At 44.3% G+C, this 17,669-nt stretch overlaps 1 protein-coding gene across 3 annotated transcripts in view; it reads left to right on the forward strand.

The window, feature by feature from the left end:
- Tbc1d31 (TBC1 domain family member 31) overlaps positions 1-17,669 on the forward strand; it is a 47,187-nt gene that overhangs the window by 26,518 nt on the left and 3,000 nt on the right. For all 3 annotated transcript variants that reach the window (XM_057791645.1, XM_057791646.1, XM_057791647.1), the window contains 10 exons: positions 1,219-1,352; positions 3,034-3,167; positions 3,710-3,889; positions 4,778-5,010; positions 5,495-5,647; positions 7,463-7,598; positions 10,527-10,619; positions 12,879-13,016; positions 14,162-14,356; positions 16,072-16,210. In XM_057791645.1, the coding sequence (XP_057647628.1) occupies positions 1,219-1,352; positions 3,034-3,167; positions 3,710-3,889; positions 4,778-5,010; positions 5,495-5,647; positions 7,463-7,598; positions 10,527-10,619; positions 12,879-13,016; positions 14,162-14,356; positions 16,072-16,210 (1,535 nt within the window). The remainder of the gene's footprint in view (positions 1-1,218; positions 1,353-3,033; positions 3,168-3,709; positions 3,890-4,777; positions 5,011-5,494; positions 5,648-7,462; positions 7,599-10,526; positions 10,620-12,878; positions 13,017-14,161; positions 14,357-16,071; positions 16,211-17,669) is intronic.

A 17,669-nucleotide genomic window follows, 5' to 3' on the forward strand; every position in this document is an offset into this window, starting at 1 on the left:
CTCTCTTGAAGGTGGCACTGGGCATTGGTGAGGTTAGCAAAACACTCACTATCTAGCTCTGTCATTCCTTCTCTTTTATTTTGTGGGAAATTTCTATAAAGAAAAATTTCCAGGGGTTGGGGAAATGGCTCAGTTCATAAAGCACTTACCCAAGGATCTGAGTTCAGTCACCAGAACCCCCACGAGGCTGGATTCTTAGCTGATCTTCAGTATGCGCCAGAGTCTTCAAGGCTGCAATGCCTGTGAAAGAACGGGTTTGCCAGCGAGAGTGAAGGCAAGCAGACAAAGAGAACGCACTTCCTTCTTCCTTGTCCTTTATATACACTGCTGCCAAAGGTGCGGCCCAGGTCAAAGGTGGGTCTGCCCACCTCAGAGATTAAAAGAGTGGGTTGTCCCACTTCAGATCAATTAAGAAAAATTCCTCACAGGTGCGCCCAGCCTCTCCCGTTCTAGTTATTTCCAGATATAGCCAAGTTGACAACCAAGAATATTCATCACACAATGTTGCCAAGACTGTGAGGAGCCTTGAAAAAACAGAGATCCCTTCACGGTGTCAGCGGCAGAGTACACAGACATGCCCTGGAGGGTTGTGTGGCGATGGCTACTGAAATTACAGCTGTGCATATCTTCTGTGCTTACCCGCCTGTTTTCCCTCTTGAAGAAGGAGGCATCTGTAATGGTACTCAGTGCAGCATTGTTTAGAAAAGCAGAAAGACCCTAAGGCCCAATGACAGGAACCTTATTTAAATAAATGAGATTCCTCAGCACAAAGCTCTCATAGGCACCAAGAAAACATCATGAAGATATTTATGCTACACATACTGATGTAAATGTTTCAAGTATTAACTGAAAACTTCAGGCACAGAACACATATTTGTGTAATACCACCATTTGTATGGGGTTACGTTCTTTTGTTGGTGATAAGGGCAGATTGGGTTCTGGGTTTTGGTTTGGTTTTGATGCGGTTTCAGCTTGTATCCCTGGCTGGCCTGGACTTGACAGTGTAGACCAGGCTGGCTTTGAATTCCCAGAGATCTGCCTGCTTCTGCCTCTCAATTGCTGGAATCAAGGTGTGTGCCGCCACCACCCAGTGCTTCTGAAGAGGGGAACTGTCTAATGGGGATAAGAGAGAAAGTCTCCACCAAATCCAATCAGTTACTCGGACATTTTTAATAATGCTATCCCCTTCTAGTTTTTATTTCCTTTTCTCATTTCCAGAACCCTCTCTGCATTAGCTCACTGGTCTGCGATCTTCAGTGACACACCGTATCTTCCACTCTTGGCTTTTCCATTTGTAAAATTATTCCAGAACAATCAGCTCATCTGTTTTGAAGTCGTTGCTACTCTCATAAGTAAGTACTTCATGACTGCAGAACCAAACCTTCCTGGTGTCTTGGCACCTTTGCCACCTTTAGGGAACCTAGAACTCTTTATTTTTGAGTCAAGAAGTAAGAAATAGTCAAGTTTAGAGCAGAAGTACACACATCAGTCACTTATACGTGGAGAGTTAGAGTTTTTAGACACTTTTGTTGTGGGCTGGACTCGGTTAGAAAGAAACAGGTCTGGCACTAGGTGGGGATTGGTTGTTTTCAGAGAATCGCTGTTCGCTGGAGCCCTTTGCACCCAGGGCCTGCTGGTTAGTGTCCAGGTGCTGGCTGCTGCCCTCGCCCCACATCTGAGGCTCCTATCGTCGATCAGTTTGTATGACGCGTTGCTCTCGGTGTTGGACTTTTGTTTGCTCATTTTCCCCTCGTAGCCACCCTGTGCAGTGGCTAGGTATCCCCTTTCTAGAGATGAGACCGAGGCACAGAGGACCCACGTTCTCAGGCTGGTCGGGGCAGTCTGCTCCAGTAATTCACTGCGTGTGTCATTCCCACAGCAGCAGTTAAAGAGGTGGAAACCTTGGCAAGATCTTGTTTCTGGCTCAATTATTAGCTCAGATTTCAATGTATGGCAATAAATGAAGTAATAGAATTCTAGAATTAGAAAGTCCTCATAGACAGTATAGTGCTCTGCTATTGAAACCTCTGCTGTTGGTTTGAGATGGGTGGTCATAATATCAAGGAACACAGCTTAAATTCCTGATGGCTCATGGTCCATCGTGGGAGGGGAGTCACGGCAGCAGAGTCCACAGGCTGCAGCAGGAAGTACCCACTGGTGCCAGTGCATCACACGCTCTCCCCTGTGCCTCCTGGGGCCCCATCATGGAGCAGAGCCACGGCACTGATGGTGGCTCTCCTCGTCTCATCGAGACCTCTCTGGAGATGTCCTCACAGACATGCCCAGAAGTTTGTCTCGTGAGTGATTTTAAGTCCTGTCAAGTTGACAATAAGGGTAAACCAAAACACATAGCCCTTTGTTAATCAAAGACAGAAAATACAAGAGTCAGCAGGAAACAGAAGGCCCAACATGTTGGATTAGGAATGGTTTGGAAGTGTGTGTGTGTGTGTGTGTGTGTGTGTGTCTACACGTGTTTTTATTGACACATTTTCAATGACTGCTCTGAAGAAATTGGCAAATTCTCTTTATGCCTAAGTTACTATATTAACACCATGGAGTTTCATGTTCTAGAAACTAAAAGGATATTATCTCTTCTTTATTCATGAGCATATTGAAGAGCAAAATTTTAAAAAATTATTTCATTGGGGCTGGTGGAACAGGGCTGCGATCCAGAGGCTGGGGCAGGTGGACCACAAGTGCAAGGCCTGCCTTAGAACCTATAACTAACTAACTAACTGAATGAGTGAATAGCCTGGGGTACGGCTTATGGTAGCTTTGCCTAGCATGTATAAGGCCCCTGTATCCAACCCACAGAACTAGAGATAGAAAGTTCCAGTGCCGATGCCTGTAATCCCAACATTAGGTTGGCTGAGACAGGAGCATCAGAAGTTTGAGACTAACCTGGGAATATGAATGCATACACGCATACATATATAGATACACACACACACACACAGACTGTCTCAAAAAATTCTTTTATAATATATAACAGTATTTAAAGACAAAATTTCTGATTATTTTTTTCCTTTGTAGTCAATTGGTGTCAACATTGGTTTGAGTACTTTCCTAACCCTCCCATCAATATTCTTAGCATGATAGAAAATGTTTTGGCATTTCATGACAAGGAACTGCTGCAGCACTTTGTAGAGCGAGATGTAACTTCCCAGGTAAGAAACAGAAGGACTTTAGAATGACATCTTTATTGCGAGAGCCAGAATTGACTTTGCTATGGATAAAGCAGTATTTCCCCCAATGAATAATGAAAGATATATTCTACTTTGTAATTTTAATTTTAGATTAATTAACTAACTAATTAATTTATGTGTGTGTGCACATCTGTGAGCGTGTGCGCAGGACTTACATTCGGGTCGTCTAACTTGATGGCAACAACTGTGCCTGCTGAGCTGTCCGGCCGCAGTCCGTATTTCTAACAATTCGCCATTCTTCTTTATTAAGTCGCCTTCCTGAAAGCCTATGAAGAGAGTCCAGATAGCTGCTGAGGGTGCAGTTCAGTGGTTGAGCACTTGCCTTGTGTGCACAAGGCCCTGGGTTGATCTCTGGCCTGGGGTAAAGCAGACCTGTTGCTCAGATTCACAAAGTTCTTAAGTTCTTTTCATAATTAAACACTGAATATATTTACTGCATAGTTTAAATTTCCATTGGCTCTTAGATTATCAGTGTAATATCCACCGTTTCTTGTTTGCTTTAGCTGTACGCCTGGCCTCTCCTTGAAACTGTGTTCTCAGAAGTGCTGACAAGAGAGGAGTGGCTCCGCTTGTTCGATAATGTCTTCTCCAATCACCCTTCCTTCCTCCTGATGGCTGTGGTGGCCTACAATACCTGCTCTAGAGCACCTTTGCTCAACTCTACTCTTAAGGATGATATTGAGGTAAATACCCGTCCATGGAGAAGGTTCTCTAGGCTGGAAATATGGTCAATGGTGGAGTGCTTGCCTAGCACACCCAAGGCCCTGGGTTCCGTCCCATCACCCACCGAGTCAACAACAAACCCCAAACAAGAAGTTCTCAAATCTCCTTTGTTTATGCTAAGAAGTACATTTCTTTAGTGAGAGCCTACAGGGTGAAGCATTGATGTTAGGTGGTGGAAATATAGTAGATAAAATGCTGGACCACATCCCTGACCTCATGATTATTGACAAGCAGGTTATAACTGTGCTGTTTTCTCCTTTGTAAAGAGCATTTAACACTTGATTGTGGCTTGTTCTTTGAATGATCTCATGTGTGGCTCCTTTGGTCTGTATTTGTCTGGAAATGTGTATAGGTAGAACTTGAGAGTTTTACTGTGCACAGCCAGTTTCGGATTATTGAGACAATGGCTTGTTATGTAGCCCAGGCTGGCTCAAACTCAGTCTGTAGCACAGGCTAGCCTGGGACTCACAGCAGTCCTCAGCCTTTGCCTCCTAGTGCTGGAATTATAGGCCTGAGACCTGTGACAGCCACACTAAGAGGCTGAGGCAGGAGGGTCACAAGTTTGAGGCTAGCTTGGACTTTGTAACAAATTCTGCACTAGCCTAAACTGTTACACAGTGACAGAGAGCCTCCCTTTCCCCCTCTCTGTGCTCCCAGAACTCTGGCTTCAAAGCTCAGGCCTTACCCAGCTAGTGTTTCCCCCAGTCTTCTTAAGGTCAATTGCTCTGTTTCTCTTGCCCCTTAGAATGTGTGTCTCTTCATCTCATGGTGTCCTCATTTTTACTACTTCTGAGTGGTAGTTAGCTTTACTGCGTAAACTCTGATTCAAGCATCAAGTTTTCTTACAGTATTTTTTTCACCATCGGAATAACCTGGACATAAATGTTGTAATCAGAGAAGTTTATCGTCTCATGGAGACTACACCTGCTGATATTCATCCAAGAAGCATGCTGGATGCTTTTGTTGCATTGACCAAAGGGCAATATCCCATATTTAATCAATATCCAAAGTTTATTGTGGACTATCAGACACAGGAACGAGAAAGGATCAGGAATGATGAATTGGATTTCTTGAGAGAGAGGTAATCATGTCATTATTCTTGATATAAACCAAACATTGTAAATAAGAAAGGCGTTTTTCTTCAGGTTATTTTTATTTATGTGTATGTATGTGTCCCTGCATGGGTTTGTGGGCACTGTGTGTGGGGGGGTGCCCATTGAGACCAGAGGATGGCAGGTCCCCTGGAGTTACAGGTGGTTGTGGGTGCTAGAAATCAAACCTGGTTCTCTGCAAGAGCAGCACACAATCTCAACCTCTGAGCCTTTTCTCCAACCCCAAGTAAAAGCTTTTAATGAGAAGTCAGTTTGAATTCTAAAGTATGTGCATAAAATCCAAATTCAAAGGCTAGAGGCGTCTTCAAAGATGCCCAATTCCTCCTGTATCTGAAAATAAAACCACATAGTGGACTTTCAGCAAGTCCTACATTTTATATCTTGGTTGTTTTGAATTAAATTACTTCACTTTCTTGTTTGTGTTTTTATAATAATAAATATTGTCTACTTCAGGCAGACAGTTGAAAATATGCAAGCTGAAGTCGATGAACAGAGAGCTGAGGATGAGGCTTGGTACCAGAAGCAGGAGCTGCTTCGTAGAGCTGAGGAGACGAGAAGAGAGATGCTTCTGCAGGAGGAAGAAAAAATGGTCCAGCAGAGACACAGGTGCAGTCCTCGTGACCCAGGATACAGATGCAGTCCTCGTGACCCTGCAGGGACACAGGTGCAGTCCTCGTGACCCAGCAGGGACACAGGTGCAGTCCTCATGACCCATCAGGGACACAGGTGCAGTCCTCGTGACCCAGGACACAGGTGCAGTCCTCATGACCCAGGACACGGGTGCATCCACATGATCCAGGACATGGGTATAATCCACTGCTATGGGAAACTGAGGACAGGAGTCAGATAAGTTCTGTTACCTTGCCTTTCTTGCATAGAACAGTGTTTGTAAAGTTACCCAGTGTAATTTCCATTAAGCAAATATGTAAGGTAATAAAAAGTGCACATGCCACCTAAACTTTATGTAGTAAAATTAATTCTAAAGCAGTGTTGAATCTGGCCCTGCATGAATTTTTAGATGTAATATAAGCTCTAATGTATTTTGAAAATCTTACTTAGCAGTGTTCACTCTAAGCCAGGCATGATTCTTCCTGTTATCCCAACACCCGGGAGGCTGAGGCAGGAGGATCGCCAGTTTAAGGTTAGTCTGGACTTCATAGTGAAGTTCTAGACCCGCTGGGCTACAGAGTGAGACTTTTCTCTGTTTTGTTCTTTTTTTAAAAAAGAAAAAATCATTCTATGTTAGGCAGAAATGCTTTGTAATAGAGTATTAGAAAATCACTTTTGGTGCAACCTAATTTTTGGAGTTTTGTTGTTTGTTTTTTGAGACAGGGTAGACCAGGCTGACCTCGAAGTCACAGAGATCCGCCTGCATCTGCCTCACAAGTGCTTGGATTAAAGGTTTGTGTCACTACCACACAGCACAATGTAATTTTTAAAATTATGTTTAACCATAACTATATGATCCAAACAAATTGAAACATAAATCGCTTCTCTCCTTATGCATTTAGAACCTTGGCAATGCCAAGTGTGGTGGTGCATATTTTTAATACCACCATTTATGAGGCAGAGGCACGTGGATCTCTTGAGTTCAAGGATAGCCGGGACAACCAAGGTTGCGCAGTGAGACCCTGTCTCAAAGCCAGCAAACAAATGAGATCTTTGACAAGAAGCTGGAGAGATGACTCAGTGGTTAAGAGTATTTGCTGCTCTTATAGAGAACCTGGGTTTGGTTCCCAGCACCCATAAGGCATTCACAACCACCTGTAACTTCAGCTCCTAAGAGTCCAGTGCTTCTTATGACTTCTGCAGGCTCCAGGCGTGCATGTGGTGCACATACATGATGCAGGCAAACACTCGTATACATAAAATAAGGTTTGAAACTTTTACACTTTGGCAAAGGTGGAAATCTCTTGCCCAGGTTTCCCTAGTACTGGGGAAACAGGTGTGTACCTCACACACACTTCTCCCCGTGTTTGTTGAGTCTTATTTCTCCGGGTGATTTAGAGCAATTGCAGAACTGATGACCCCCACTAAAACTACAAAGGATGTGGGTACCCTGCTTGACGCCATTGTAGTGGTTTTGCAGTCATCCTCTAGTTGAAGAGAATCACTTGTACTGAAATGATGTGATAACATTTGGCTGCAGCTTGCTGTTAGAACACTGGCCTTGCATGTAAGAGGGCCCTGGATTCCATCAGGGCACTGGGAAAGTAGCTCACAGGTAGACTGTTGGAAGGTAAAGTTGAAAGGATGGCCAGTTGCCCTCACCATGACCCTCTTGAGTACTGGCTTTATTTCTTGTAAGCACAGTTGTGTTATAGTGGACAAAATGTATCCAAATAGCACAAGCAACTCAGTGGTTAAAAAAAAAAAATCAAAGGTGTGTTGGAGAGTGCTTTGATACAGTTTGTCTTTCAGGCTGGCTGCTGCGAAAAGAGAGCTGAAGATAAAGGAAATGCGCTTACAGGATGCTGCTAGGAGACGCTTTCTCAAGCTTCAACAGGATCAGCGTGAGATGGAGCTGCGCCGGCTGGAGGACGAAATTGAGAGAAAGGTTCATCAGCTTTAATCTTACTCAAGATCTCCCTGTAGCCTCGTGGAACGAGCACCTTCAAATTACGTAATGGTGCTCAAGTCCATGACAGTACTAAAACAGTCCCTCCAGTTCTATTTCCTTTTACGTGCAGCTATCCTTTGGGGGTGGTCCTCAAGACAAGGCTTCTCTGTGTAACGGTCCTGGCTGTCCTGCAACTCTGGAAGTCGCTTTGTAGACCAGGCTGGCCTCGAACTCACAGAGATCCACCTGCCTCTGCTTCCCAGGTGCTGGAATTAAAGATACACACCACCACTGCCTGGCTAAGCTATCATTATACCAAGAAATTAGTCAATTTAATGACTGTTTGTTTAGAAGTAAAAGCCTGGTTGCTGGAGAGATGGCTCAGTGGTTAAGAGCAGTAACTGCTCTTCCAGAGAACCCGGGTTCAATTCCCAGCATCCATATGATGGCTCACAGGGATCTGACACCTTCACACCAATGCACGTTAAATAAACCATAAAAAATTTAAAAAAAAAAGAAGAAGAAGAAGTAAAAGCCTGCCAGGTGTTGATTGTGACCTGGGGGTGATATTCTTCTCTATTATAAAAATTCACATGTGATCAATACAGAAAGAATTCCAGTCCAGAACATCTGGAGCTAGAGAGCTGACTTCCTGTGCTTCCTCATCTCTACAGCTGAGCTGTCTGGGGTGTGGGTGTGTTACGTGTGTGAAAGTGATTCACCATGGCGAACTCACCAGTGAATACAGCCACAGTGAAGAGAGCTGATACGTAAAGACAACATGGAAAGACGTTAAACAGTCTTTAAAAACATGGCACAAAAATAGAAGGCAAATGAAATTTATATAAACATAAGAAAATATAACTACTCCTCCACCTTTAGAAACACAGGAAAAGACTGTAATTAACCATTTTCTAAAAACAAACCCAGATTAGTCTCTGCAGATGAAATGTCTCCCGATTAACCGTGACATTTCTAACCACATAGGCGGCAGCCTGCGTTCAGCTTGTGTTTTGCACAACAGTCTCACATAGCTGTGTATGCCCTGCAGTGTATGGCTGGGCTATAGCCCTTCTCTGTTGTAAGTATCTTCAGCTGGCTTTTACCCTTGCCTCTTAAAAATGTTAATAGTGTCATTTGTTTTTAATAGTATCTTAATTTTAAAATTATTCGCAAAGTGGGTAGTTGTATCAAAAACCTTGTGACACTCAAAGCCTAAAATATTTACCCTCTGTTACTTTGTAGAAAAAAGGCTTGCAGGTGTATCTGAACATTGACTGTCAGGAGTGAGTTAGGGACCTAGACAGCACTGTGCCATGCTGCGTGCTGGGTAACATTGTTACTCATAGGCTTGCCTGTCTCCTCAGTCTTCACTTGCTTTGTGTCTGTCCAGCAGCACACTGAGTGACAGCAGCTGTGACTCTTTAGCCTGGCCTTGTCCTCACTCCTTATTCTTCTGAAATACTTACATTCCAAACGGAGAATCCCATCTTTCTGAGTCCTTTCTCCCTTTGACTGAAATTCTTCTCATTAGGATTGTATTCAATTTATGCATTAATCTTGGAAACTTAAAACCTAGTTTCAATAAAATATGTCTTGTAAAACATTTAATTTAATACTTCTTGTTTTGTTTAGGGCTAATTAATTTTAGTTGGCTTTTACACTCTGCAGTTCTTTTAAATTACTTCATCCAGTGAATCAAATTAATAGCTTTGTATTCTTAATAAAAAGCATATATTCTTTCCCAAAAGTGGTCCATGTTCAGAACTCTAATGTCTTTATCCCAAATACTCTTGACATACAGTGAGGTGTCCTGATTCTTCTAAGCAGCAGTGGGGAGACCCTGCATGCCCTTTCCTGTGCTCTGACTCTGCCCCAGCTCCAGCAGGGGCTGTGGGCGTGGCTGTGGACATCTACACACAGGCTCGTGTGATCTTCTTGTAGAGCTGTTTGTATCTCTGAAAATTCATAATCGATGACTGGGAGTGGTGCTCTCCTTCCACACACTTCTTCCCCTCGGCTGCCAGGACCCGGCTTCATGCTCAGACCTCCCCTTAGCTAGTGCTTTTCCCGTAACTTCCTCGAGGTCAGTTGCACACTTGTTTATTTTACTCCTTGAGTGTGTGTCTCTGCATCCCACGATGTCCTTATTTTTACTGCTTCTTCTCTTGAGTATTTAGTAGCATGCGCTTTAGTCAGCAGGCACTTGGTAGTGACCAAGACCGCAGCCATACAGTTCTTACATGTTTGCTGAATGAATGGATGGGGATTGCAGTTAGATAGCTGATTGGTTGTGGTTTTGTTGTTCTGTTTTCCAAATACACATCGCTTATTCTCTTCTCTCCCTTAAAAATAACTGGGTCTGTAGGCAGCCAAATACTTAGGAAGATGCTGTAGAGAGTCCCTTACCCAACTCCTGTCTTACACAACTGAGAGCCCCAAGTAATCAGACTTGGGGACAGTGAGCTCCAGTAAGCACAGGCCATGCAGAGTACAGAGCAGTCAGACAAGTCACAAGAAATCTGGACTTACCAGTTGTCAAGTCAATTAAAGTTTTTTACAATTGAATACACTATTTTTATAAGAGTAAGCATTGTTTCTCTCTACCCTAACTTGCAGTTGCTGATTTTCCATAACTGGGAGCTAGTTGCTGTAATGGGGAAGAGCTGCCACCTGCTAGTCAGTCTGTCTACGTGGGCATACGGCAGCTGTGCGTGCTTCTTAAAAACACAAGCTTAACCCAGATTAGCCCTCGATTCCGAGAGTGCGACTGTGTTACCAGCTACTCTGTTTTAAACCCAGTTCCTGGTGGTTGCTGTTTTTGGAGTGCTGTTAATGGAGTACCCGAATTACAATATTATTAAATCTATGAAAAATTGTGCTGTGAGTTCGTAGGGACCTTGACAATTTGTGATTTGTCCATAGGTACAAATGAGAGATGAAGAAATTGCTGCCACGGCCAAAGACCTGGAAATGAGACAGCTGGAGCTTGAATCACAGAAGCGACATTATGAGAAGGTAGAGGCCAGCAGGCTGTGGGAGGAGCGCTGTCCTTCAGCCTCTGCAGACTGCTCGTCTGTGGTTTATATTGTGCATTTTATTTACTCTTGAAGCAGAATATCATGTCACCCAGGATTGTGAATTAGCGGATGTCGGAATGCGCATGTGCAGTCTTAGATTCGCAGCTCTCCGGCAGTGCAGTCGCACGCAGGTCTGCGGCACCAGCTGGAGCCCACCTTTGGCCTCACGACGGCTTCCCGCTTGCTAAGCTCCCCAACAGGCCTTTATGTAGCAGGGACTGAAATCCCTTATCTGAGGACCCGAGTGAACTTTTCCACCCTGCGCGGTGCACAGTGATCAGAACCCAGGACCCTCCCAAATCTGAGCGGCTGCATGTTGAGCATTTAGATAAGGGAGAGTCTCTCTGAACCTTCAGTAGGAACATGAAGCAAGAAATATAAATCTGAATATCTGAATTGCATGTGGTTAGGGTATATATTTCAGTTTTTATCATTGAAAAGAATTGTTAATGCAAGTTTTTATTTGAGAAAAACATTTTGTTACTCATTCAGTATTAATTAGGACGATATGATGCAAGCCTCTTTCTGAGTGGCTATAGAGCTTCATAGTTATCCTCTGTAGCGGCTGCTGTTGAGACATACATTATTTAAACTTAAATGTTTGGGCCAGAGAGACAGCTCGGTGGGCAAGAGCCCTGACTGTTCTTCCCGAGGACCCAGGTTCAATTACCCGTACGTACACAGCAGCCAAAAACCATCTGTAACTCCAGTTCCAGGGTACAGTGGCGTGATCCACTGCCCTCTATGGCACTCTGTGCACATGGTGCACTTAAATGCATGCAGGCACAACACCCATACACATAAAATAAAAATAATAAATCTTAAACTTAAATGCTTAAATTGCCTACAATTTTTAGTAATAAACATCTTTATACATGTACCTTTTCTGTATGTAATTGAAAAATATTTTTATCTTTAGGTAATTGTGAAGGTAATCAAGCTGCTTGTAGATCATTAGAAAAATAAAAGAAAAATCTCTGAATGAAGAAATAACTCCTAGGTCTTGAGCAGTGGCACACTAGTAACTCCAGCACCAGGGGCTCCAACTTGTGGCCTCTGTGAACATTGCACACGCACGGTACACATAGATTCGTGCAAGCAGAACATCCATGCACATTGAATAATTTTTTTCCTTTAAGAAAGAATCCCTGGGGACTGGAATTTCATCTTATAGTTTTAACACTGAGTAAGCTCAGTGATTAAGAGCATGTACTGCTCTTGAGAGGACCAGAGTTTAGTTCCCAGCACCCATATCAAGTGCTCACAACCACCAGTAACTTCAATTCCAGGACCTCTGAGGACACCTGTACCAAACACACAGACACAATTAATTAATTAAAAATAAATCTTAAGATAGAACACACAGGCCCTGTGTTTAATCCTAATACTGTGAGAAGAAAACTCATGTCCTTAGCAGTGGTTAGTGAGGCCACTGGCACGTGCAGTTTGTGCTCTGCCTTTCTAACTTAGACCGTCACAGAGGTTGTTGGCGTCCCTCGTGCCCCAGCCACCGTTAGCGCCACCTTTCATGTCCCCAACTAGTCATCTAGTTCCATCTCTACAGATTTATCTAGCCTGGTATTCCATTTCCAGCAACATATAGACCACGCCTTCTGTGACTGGCTTCTTTCATTTAGCGTAGTGTTTTCAAGGTTTATCTATGAAGTAAAATTTGGTGCCTTATTCCTTTCCATAGCTGTGTGCAACAAAGGCTTCTGTCTCTGTTGAGGAGCCCAGGGGAGCTATTGTGCACACCCTCAGCACTCAGCCATGCAGCTTGCAATCCCAGCTTTGCTTTACTCTCTGATGTGTGAAACTACAGTGGTACCCAGAGTGAGAGCACGGGACCCTCCCAGGTCTGTGCACACAGCCCTTGACTTGTGATTCACATGTGGTCTCCAGGAACAGCCACCCATGGCTGCTGTGTTTCAAAGGCTGATGCAGAGCCAGGGGTGGGCTGGGCATGGATCCCTTCTTCCTGAGCCATGTTCCCCAGCATGTCACACACCTGTTAGCTGCTAGAATTCAGAAGTTGGTTCTGAGCATGCTTGCCAGTCTCAGTGCGTTTATGGAGAAGTTTTTCCGGGTCCCTGCAATTGTCAGTGAAGTCACCACTGTTTCCATTTTACTCTGATAATGAGACAGTTACAGATATCCTTGGGGCCTGAACAAAGCAAAGTCCCTTTGTGCTCAGCAGGATCTTACTAGAAGTCAAGATGCTGTTGCAAAGGAAATTCGAGATGGTGTGGATGCCCATCGGCGGAAAGTGGCTCTTGAAGAACACATGTTCCGGAATCTACTAGAAACCACCCAGCTGGGGAACAGGACTCAGAGGGTGAGAGCCTACTCAACTTGGGGTTCACAGCGGGAGCTGAGAGCTGGCCTTCTGAGAGCTCGCATTTGGAAGTTTTTGAAGTTGCATAATCCATTTGTTTGTTTTGTTTGCCTCGGTCCTAAGAAGCCCCAGGGCTTTGTATTTATGGGTTGTTGACTGCATCAGTCGCATGCGGCTGACATGCCCTTTGAAAGAACGTTAAGGCACATGAGGACGCACAGGAGAACTAATAACTTGCACATTGTTCTGTCCTGCTGTGTTCCTCTCAGGAATTGCCCCCAAGAGCACAAGGTCGCAGAGCCTCAGGCCTCTGCATGGTATACAAGCCAGGCTTTCCACAGCGTCCTCTGGAAAATGCGCATCCAGTAACATGGGATGGCCAAGTCGGGATTGGAAACACTGGTTTCCAATGAAATGAAATGAGGGCTTGAGCCAGGTTTGATTCACAATATCTTGGTGAAGCCTTAAAGAAAAATTTCCAATTATTTTATAACATTTCTTACGAAGTGCCCTTTCAGAAATGCTAGTTTAAGTGGACTGAGATTCTACGGGAGATGTTCAGAAAGAACTTTCTCTGAGGTTGATTTAACATAATGCTGTGTGTGTGTGTGTGTGTGTGTGTGTGTGTGTCCCAGGCTGGCCCTGTTCTGAAAATCAGGGATGGTAGAGGCTAAGAGGAACCTTCGGCACCAGTCTCTTAGGGGATTCATCTGAAGTACTGTACTGTTTTGTTTCTCTTACAGGTTTTTTGTTTTTGTGCATCTGAAAAGGGACTTTTTCTAACTGCTTTTCAGGGTGTTAAAAGCAGAAGTTGTTGAATCTTACCTTTTGTCTAACCTGGGAGTTCCCAGTTTTGGCAGGAATCAGAGTCACTTAAGGAATTAGGGTTGTTTTGAGAGAGGGTCTTACTACCTCACCTTGAGCTGGCCTTGAACTCACAATCCCATCCCACTCCCTATCCATGGCCTCTCTAGAAGCTGTTAAACTACCTCAGCTGACCTGGTGATGAATTTAATTGGTTTATGGTGGGGCCTTGAAGTCAGTTTGGTTAAACACATCGCGCAGCCTAGCAGACTGGGAGACAGCGAGTGGACGTCCATGTCTTACATGTTCTCACCTTGTTTCTGACATTTTCTTTTTCCTAGGTAGTTGAGGACAATTTGGCTAAAGCTGAGCAAGCCTGCCTCAATGCTGACTGGCAGATTCAGGCTTTACACAAACAGAAGTGTGATGACCAGCAGCGCAGCGAGGGCTACCAGGAAGTCGCCACTCTCCTGAGGAAGAACAGGAGGAGGGAGATAGAAGTCTTAAATGCCATGATGAAGGAGGAAGCGAAGAAGGTAAGGGAAACTTACAAGTGTCTTATTAGTATGCTAAGCTAATCTCTTCCCTGGTCTTTACTAATACAAGGCAGGCACTCTACCACTGATTACTCCCCCTCTCCTGTTAAATAATCACGATATAATGGGCTATACAGCAGTACCACTGTTGGGTATGTACCCAAAGGGTGCTCAATCATACCACACGGACATGTGCTCAACTATGTTCATAGCAGCATTGTGTGTCATAGCCAGAACCTGGAAACAATCTATATGCCCCTCGACCAAAGAATGGCTAAGGAAAATGTGGTTCATTTACACAATGGAGTACTACACAGCAGAAAAAAAAATGACAACTTGAAATTTGAGGGCAAATGGATGGATCTAGAAAACATCATATTGAGTGAGGTTACTCAGACCCAGAAAGACAATTATCACATGTACTCACTCATAAGTGGCTTTTAGACATAAAGCAAAGAAAAAACAGCCTACAGTTCACAACCCTAGAGAACAAAGAGGACCCTAAGAGACATACATGGATCAAATCTACATGGGACATATTTAAATGATAGGCACTGTAGCCAGTAGTAGCAGTACCCAAGGCAGCAGAACTGTAAGGAGGACGGAAGTAATTTTCTTTTTCAGGGCAGACTGAAATCAGTACCATGACTACTGTCCTCAGGCCCTCATCTTCCTACCTGCAGATGTGGGAGGCTCGGGCTTTGGGTGGCCATTTGAGTAGCTAGTATCTGTCTTCCTGTCTGCTGATACACTGTAATAGCCTCTTCCCTGCCCTGTCCCACAGTCTCTTCCCTCCTACCTCACCCTAGTGAGGGGAGAGCCTGCCTTATAGCCCTGTCACTCAAGGACAGAAAGAAGGTTGAGATATGGGGCGGTGACCAGAACACTGCAATCATTGGCTATAGGCACATGGTGGTGGGAGCCCTCTCTGTCCGAGGCAAGGATTGCTGGCACCGTCTCAGCAGACAGTGCAGTTTGAGGTAAAACAATGCATTTGAGAGTAGACCATGAGTCCTTGTGCAGGCATCTGCTGCACAGTCCTTGCATCCAGCATCCTGGCCTTAAAGTCACCTCTACTGTAGTGTGGTCTTCGGAAAGCTGGCTGACTTTGCTCTGACCAGTAAGGGGAAGTGATCTCCGCTACCTTTCTGGGCTCAGAGTTTGAGAGTCTTTAAGTTTGTATTTAATGAATTGGTATTTTAATCACAAAATTTGTATGTGTGCTTCCATGTAAAGGCTGTAGCATTTTGGGGTGTTTTAAATTCACTATTTAGTTCTCCTCTGAACTCATTTTAAGATGAATTTTCTCATTTTATAGGGGAAAGAGCTGGGATGGTAGAAATCACTAGACTTCTATGATCAATGTGTGTTCCAGAGCCAAGCAGATAATTAATTCTCTGAATTTTGTAGTCTCTGTAGCGTGGGCATAGCATTTATGTTAAAGGAGACCAATTCCCATTGTCAGGAAGCTAGCTTCGTCTGCTAAGGCCTGGAACCCGCACAAAAGAGTTGCTGCTTCACTGCTAGCAAGACCTGCCTCTTCTCTCGCGGGTTCTTACATAGCCGCGGGCCACCACAGACACCCCAATTCCCACAGTACCACACAGGTCCTGTGTTTCTCAAGTACGAGAAGAGTAGTAGAGGAAACGGGGCTCACTCCGCGCACGTGGTCTGTTTGCACTGTCTGATGGTCTTTTTGCCCCACTCGTGTGCAGTGGAAGGAAGCCGAAGAAAAGGAATTGCACTTGGAATCAGAAAAGAGAGCCTCTGCCCTGTCGGATGCCTCTAGAAAGTGGTTCTTAAAGCAGGAGACAAGTGCAGCTCTGGAACATGGTGGAGATCTGCTGTGCGAAGGTGAGTGTCCGTGGGTCTGCTACCAGGAATGCATCTACAGGCCATCTTTGTTTCTTTCATTCAAATTGTGCTTGACTAAAAGGGACTAGTAACCTTTTTGAGAAGAGGAGAGTAGGCTGGGGTAGAACAGCATGCCTCTCGAGAAAACAGCCTGAGCAGGGGTTAGAGGCTGGCAGTGGAGGGCTTGCCCTCAGCTCAGTCCCAGCACAGAACTTGTCACACAGAAGACAAGGGAAAGTCTCCATGCCCTGTAGAGCTGCTTTACTCCAGACAGCTGTGCTCTCTGGAATCCTCTTAGTCTTCTGGAATCTGGTGTGTCCCCAGAGAACTATTTCTAAGTTTAGTAAGGAACAATTAGCTCCAGGGCAACAGGGTGTCAAAGTACCACAGGGATCTTCTAGGGCCTAACTGTTAGTTTTTAGGATAAGGCTTGCAACCCCATCAACTGAGAAATCAAAATCCTATTGGGCTACTGAGATGAATGAGTGACGCAGACCCTGGGTGCCGCCCCTGACAGCCTGAGCTGGATTCCCAGCATCCTTATGATGGAAGAAGAGAACGCATTCCTCTGTTGTCCTCTGACCTCCACCGTGCACTGTGGCACAAATGTATACACATGTGCACAAAATAAATAAATGAGCAAATAAGTGTAATTTTAGATGAAAATTATAATGTCACATTCTAAGTAGAGTCCAGATAGGAGTTTTCTTTTACTGCATTTTCTACTGTCATTTCTTTTGTATATGACTTTTACCTTTTAAAGCAACAGCTTCAGGCTAAAGAGATGACTCAGAACTTAAGGGCACTGACTGTTCTTCCAGAGGCCCTGAGTTCAATTCCTAGCAACCACATGGTGGCTCACAACCATCTATGATGAGATCTGGTGCCCCCTGCAGGCCTACAAGGATATATGCAGACAACAGTATATATAATAATAAATCTGAGGGAAAAAAAAGAAAGAAAACAACATTGCCTTAAAAAAAAAAACAACAACTTCACTTGAAGGTTTATATATACTGTATAAATATACAGTTTGCCTGTTTACAGTATATAGTCGAGCATGTGTTCAAACTTGCTGCTGTGATGTCCAAGCGCCCAGGAAGATGAAGCTGTCGTGAGTTTCAGGTCTGTCTGAGCGACACAGTGAGATTTGAGGAGAGAGAGAACAAATTTATTCATACAGTGAAATATGTATGAATAATAGATTCTACTAGAAAAAGGAATGTTCCATGCTTCAGAATAGTTGACCCTGAAGACCGTGTCTAGTTAAAGAAGCCAGACATGAAAGGCTGCCGCACACTGAGAGCACATCCATATGATGTCGTCAGGAAGGGGCAGCTCCACAGAGGGGAGCAGGCTGGTGCCGGGCCGTGGTGGGGAGAGGACTGGAAAGATCTGGGGGTTCTCTGATTAATGATGAGGATTACAATCATTTTGAATGTATTAATTATACCAAACT

Source organism: Chionomys nivalis, chromosome 17 (genome assembly GCF_950005125.1).
Source record: "Chionomys nivalis chromosome 17, mChiNiv1.1, whole genome shotgun sequence".
Taxonomy (NCBI): domain Eukaryota; kingdom Metazoa; phylum Chordata; class Mammalia; order Rodentia; family Cricetidae; genus Chionomys; species Chionomys nivalis.